The sequence below is a fragment of the Pempheris klunzingeri genome, chromosome 2 (assembly GCF_042242105.1).
Source record: "Pempheris klunzingeri isolate RE-2024b chromosome 2, fPemKlu1.hap1, whole genome shotgun sequence".
Taxonomy (NCBI): Eukaryota; Metazoa; Chordata; class Actinopteri; order Acropomatiformes; family Pempheridae; genus Pempheris; species Pempheris klunzingeri.
Window position 1 is genome coordinate 18,019,716 of NC_092013.1, and position 5,889 is coordinate 18,025,604.

The 5,889-nt window shown below is 41.3% G+C and overlaps 1 protein-coding gene across 1 annotated transcript; it reads right to left on the minus strand.

Annotated features, from left to right (window-relative positions):
* Window positions 1-463: 463 nt before the first annotated feature.
* LOC139219033 (elastase-1-like) lies at window positions 464-5,122 on the minus strand. The gene is made up of 8 exons (XM_070850810.1): window positions 5,014-5,122; window positions 4,795-4,898; window positions 3,812-3,912; window positions 3,042-3,167; window positions 2,303-2,439; window positions 2,000-2,142; window positions 769-918; window positions 464-567 (listed from the first exon to the last, which is right to left on the minus strand). The coding sequence occupies exons 1-8, from the start codon at window positions 5,051-5,053 to the stop codon at window positions 556-558; spliced, it is 813 nt and encodes a 270-aa protein (XP_070706911.1). The 5' UTR covers window positions 5,054-5,122; the 3' UTR covers window positions 464-555.
* Window positions 5,123-5,889: the final 767 nt, after the last annotated feature.

Sequence of the window (5,889 nt, forward strand, 5' to 3'; positions counted from 1 at the left end):
TTTATTTTGAAAGCCAGTGTTATACTTGGTCTCATGTTTTGCGACCAATTATTGCAGAGTAATGTGCTTTTCTTAACAGTTTTAGAGTGTTTTTCTTTTCATCACTTGAAGGCAGCTCAATTCAAAGTCTCAGGAATTCCAAATTTACCAATCTAATCTCACCTTTACAATAAGAAGGAGCTGTTTTGCAGAATGTCCACCTCTTCACTGCAAGCAATATTGAACAATCCCTGCTCTAGTTTTTTTTTAATCACTTTAGTATCCAAAGGTCATCTCACACAAATTCCCTGAAATGAAAAATTCCTCATTAGCACTGCTGTCTGAATTGATCTACTGTACTTTATTTTTGCACCTTAATTACACTTCTTTTCAAGTAACTGCATTTATAAATCCCAAGATGTCCAATGCTTGTTGTGTCCCACACAAAACACACACACACACAAAAAATGAAGCAACTCAGATGCACATTATAGGAGATTTTATTCAGATGGAGTCGGACAGAAACTGAGATGAATCCAGAGTGTTTCCTTGTCTTCATGGAGATCGTCCTTCTTCTCAACCCATAATCTGGCAAAGCAAGGACAAATGAATAATTATGTGATTATCCACAAGAATCTTAGCAAAATGCAGTGGAAATAGACATGTATTTGTGGAGATGAATGAATGAAAAAAACATGAAATCCTCTGGTTACTGCATGTATTTATGAATGCACTACTATACTTGAACTCGACTCATGCAGAACATGCATTAACATTAATAATACTGACGCCGTTCATCCAGCTGATGTAGGCAGACACACGGGTGAAGACGGTGGGCTTCCTGTAAGCGTTACAGCCAGAGGAAGACACAAAGCTGGTCACGCCGTGAACAACCCAGTTGCCGTTGACACTGCAGTTCAGGGGGCCGCCGGAGTCACCCTGGATTCAGATGTGACAAACAAACGTCAGAGTCAAAAAGGAGTGTATAATCCCCTTTTCCACTGCACTTAACCTGTTGAAACTCACTTCTCATATCCCCTTCAGATCTCAGAAGTTTGTTCAGAACATGAACTTGCAAAAGTTTGACACTTTGTGCAGCTTAAGCACAAGCCTGGATCACTGTAAGTGACTTATGCCCCTGCTGATGCTGCAAGTAATCCCTGATGTGTCCTCCAAAATATCTTCCTTGACAGGGAAGGGTCAGACGTTCAGTTTCACTTTGTCATGGGGGAGTGGGACTGAATTCTGACCACTTCTTCACAGTGTTTCCCCCAGTCTGCTTATACGCAAAAATCATTCCAAAACTGGAGGAGCTGGGTTCAAAATCTGAGCTGGGAAGAATCGGTCATCCTGAAACAGGCATCCTTTATAAAGACATGATAAGTTGTGACTAATGGCTTCATGATTGAGTTCATAAACCAGGCTCTAACGTCTAATAGCGCTGTTATAAGCTATTAACAAGAACACATTTTGTGTCGCCAGGTTGGAAAAAAAAAACAGTGCTTATCCATTTTATATTAACACAGTTATAAACGTTAGTTATCCACTCAAAAAATGCTTAATAAGCTGTTAATAAATGGATCTTGGTCCATCCTGGCAACCCAAATGTTTTGTCTTATTAATGGATAATAACTGATTTATAAAACTTTGATAAATCGTTTATTATCCTTTAATAAGGCCATCAGTAACAATTTATAAACCATTTTTAAGGGTAGAAAGATTGTTTTCAAGCTCTGGGGATGGGATGCTTTTGTGCTGTTCTGGCTTAATGGGATCAATCAAAGGAGAACTCCAGTGATTTTACACATCAAAATCTGTCTATAGGTTTTGGGGTGTACTACTGCATGTATGAAAAAAGCTGTATAGAGCCTTTTGTGGCTCCAGAGGGAGCTGCATAAGTCTGATTAATTGCCACAAGTAATGTCACATGAGTCAGCGTCGTTCGGGGCTGAAGGGCACAGTAAAAAAGAAACTAAAGTTGAGGGCATACACAGTCCTTTCGAAAACCCCATAGGCTCACCTGGCAACCAGAGTCGCTGCCGCCACCTGCACAGACCATGGAGTCCCTCACGGTGCTGCCCCACCATCCGTAGCTGGTGCAGGTCTTGTGGTCAACAACGGGCAGGTAGGCCTGCTTCAGCTGGGCAGACAGCTGACCTCCAGCTGGGGACGACAGGAGACACATCACAGCACTGTGATAAAGCCTGAAACAGCAGGATCAAACTCTGCTATCTCTCTAGAGTTGATGTTATGTGCAGATTACTTTCTCACAGTGTGTTAACACTGAGCTAAATACTGGGTTTTATCACTGCGTCAGACTCACTCTGGGTGCGACCCCATCCGGTGATGTAACAGGGATTGTTGTGGGGCAGGACCTGGCCGGAGGGAGGCAGGGCGCCGAGCTGGACGTAGTTGTTGAGAGAAGCATCAGAGGACAGACGCAGCAGAGCAATATCCCACCTGAGGGAGTAGACCAACATTTCCTCAAGCCAGTGAGTAACAAATCTTTTCTCTGTACTCATGAAGCTCACTTTAATGGTTTTGTTGAAGAGTGGGCTGTTATTTGCCTTTAAGTGGGAGTTGTTATGTCAAGGGCTGCAGCTAACAATTATTTTCATCATTGATTAATATCCTCAATTAATCTTACAATTGCTTGAATTTCCTAAAGCCAAAGATGATTCATTTGCAGCAAAAGCAGCAAATCTCAACATTTGGGAAGCTGCAGAGAATGTTTGCCAGTTTTGATTGAAAAATGAAAATGGTTTTTGTGTTTTTCTGCTATAGTTATGTTATGATTGGATGCAATTTCTCTATCTATTTTCAGAGTAATAAGTCTAGTAAGGTCAGTCAATGATTTTTCAGGGGAATTTTGTAAATATTTATATAATATTTTTTGTACAATATTTTCCAGCTAATGTGGCTGTATCAAACGTTACGTGCAAATGTTGTATATTTACAAATATCTCAACGGCATTTGTTTTTATAGAATGTGATGTAAGTTTATCATCATGTGCTATTTTTGTATGTAGAAGTGGGTCAAAACATGAGCAGTAAGCACTCACCCTCCAGCAACGTTGTTGGAGTTCCACTTGGGGTGGATGTGGACGCGGCTCACGCTCATGTACTGCTCTCTGCCCTCATGGGAGTTGATGTTGTGATCTCCAAGAACAACACGCCAAGTCCTGGAACTGTGGACGTGCAAAAAATGAAAATTTTTATTCTTCCACTTGTACTTATCCGGTCTGGCAGTTAACACTCTCTAGTCAGTCAAGGATGTCTGTTGAAAATCAATATTTTGCATGGAAACTACATATTGAGAGGAACTGTAGCTTTTATTGGACTGACATGCCCAAAGGCCAGCGGCTGTGGCTCAGTGGTAGAGTGGGTCGACCCTCAATCAGAAGGTCGGGGGTTCGATCCCCAGCTCCTATGTGTCCTAAGTGTCCTTGGGCAAGACACTGAACCCGAACTTGCTCCTGCTCCTGGCTTCAGTGTGTGAATGAGTATGAAAGAATAGTCTCCTCCAAATTACATTTCCTCCTGCATGAATGTATGAATGATGTATGAATGGGTGAATGAGGATGTCATGTAAAAGCGCTTTGAGTAGTTGAAATACTAACTAGAAAGGTGCTATACAAATACAGACCATTTACCATTTACATGCCGCAGTCAAATGTCAACCTGAGATATCTTGGCTATGCATTTATGCCACGAGGAAATAAGGAATGAGATGTTAATGTTCAGCTCTGTCAGAGCACATATCCTGCTACTTCAATCAAATCTCTATTAGTTTGAGGCACAGCAGCTATTCTGCAATTCCGCGAACTCCTACCGGTCCACGCAGTGAGCGGCGGTCATGACCCATCCTCTCCTGATCAGGGTTCCTCCGCAGGTGTGGTAGAAGCTGCTGCCAGATTTGTACTGAAGAGAGATCTGATGAAACAACATGGTAGAGCATTACAACCACAGGAAACTGAACCAGTCACATTTTTGCCAAATGCTTCGTGGCATCATTCCCCACTGGAAGATGCTGAAAAAGGTGTTAAAAGTGCAGAATTAAATGCAGCTGTTGACCTTTTTTGGACGTGTGTATGCAGATTATATTGACCTCTTTTACATTTTAAAGGTTTCAACAACTGTGACATACACGGTTGTGGAGCAGTGGTAGTAGCTAAACACGTGTACTCAAGCAGGGATTAAAGCAAGAAACATTTATGAGCCTGAGAAGTCGTCCAGGAGGAACTGTGTGCAATGTACTATGTGTAAGTATTATATGGATTTAAAACTGCTCTGTGCCTGAAATCAGACATGATGCCTGAGAGATGAAAGCCCTCTTCAAGTAGTGTACACAAGTACAATTTAGAAACACGTCTACTTTACTGGAGTATAGCCAGTTAATGCTACTTTATACTTATACTTAGAGATGATATACTATACTTAATTCTGTACTTTTTACTCCACTATTTATCAAAACTTGTAGTTACACGTTACTTTGTTTTTTATGTATATACATAAAATATGATGCATTATTATAGGCCTTGCATATATCAGTTATGTGGCTGATATTCATGTTGGAGTTATAACTTATGCACATAAGATTATTATATATAAAAGCCATTCTGCATAATGAGTACTTTTAGGTTTGAAACTTTTTAAGTACTTTTTGTAGGTAATGCCTAGTTGCAAGTAAAATTCCTGCTTTTAAAATCCTACTTGAGTAAAAGCACAGTATTTTCACCTTGTCAGGCTTTAACTTAAATTAAATCTGGGCACTTCTTGGCTCACAGAGGTAGAGTCAGACAAAGAGTACATTACCTGCCAAGGCCAGGAGTTGGGTCTGGCTACCTCGCCTCCCACAACTCTCTCCTCAACATTGTCATCCTCCAGGTACCTGGGCTGGGGCTCCAGCTCAGCCAGCACTGAGCAAAGTGGAGTCACAGGAAGCATTACAGTCAGACATCAAGTATTCAAGTGCGTCAGCAGTCATATGTGTGTGTGCCGAATGGTTAAAGGAAAGGAAGAGTCAGTTCTCACCGAGGGCTGCAAGAGAGGTCAACACAAGAAACCTGAGCATGGCTGTAGTCTCGTGAAATGTTCTGCTCTGGAGACTTCTGCCCACTAGTCTTTTATACCTTAGGGCTTCCTCTGCAGATAGTGTGTGAGCATGTGTGTGTGACTTGTTCAGCACATGTCCACCTGTGTCTGTCCCACAGTTATCACTACAGGGACAGGGGGGAATCATATTATGGAAGAGCTGACTCAGCGACGGAATCACCTGTTTTTGGCAACTACAGTCAGGAATGAGATTTTCCTGGACTGTACTATTTCTTTCTGATTTTCACCACTAAACCTTTTCATGTTATGCTGCAGTTAAGCAGCTTTTGACTGTAGATACTGTGTGCACACAGACCATACATGGACATACATTTTTTATTTTCAATGAATGTGCATTTTCACACTAGCTGGAGTAGCTGGAAACAAAGACCTTTTTAGTTAGTGTTTCAAATAGTGCTCTTTTAGAACCATCAATAAACACTTAACATGTAACCAATGCTTATGGATCTTCAAAGAGGAATCCATGTGTGCCTGTGGCCAGCTTGACATGGAGTTTAAGTATAATTGTTAATTGACTTAAAACATTAGCATTTATACCCAACAGCCATCTGTTGTTACGGTTTCTTTACCGTTACATGTAATGAGCAGAAATTGTGCTATACGAGTAGATCAGGTTGCAGAGCGCACACAGCATGTCATGTAAGTATGTCTTTGAAAGGGTCACAGACTCATCAGCCATGAAAAATGGTTGTCTCACTTTCCAGCCAAAGCTGCTCTAAAGTCAACACCAGGCTGCTTCAGCTGAGCTCCAGCTATGCAGAAGGTAGAAACGAACACGTAGTGGTACTATAATGA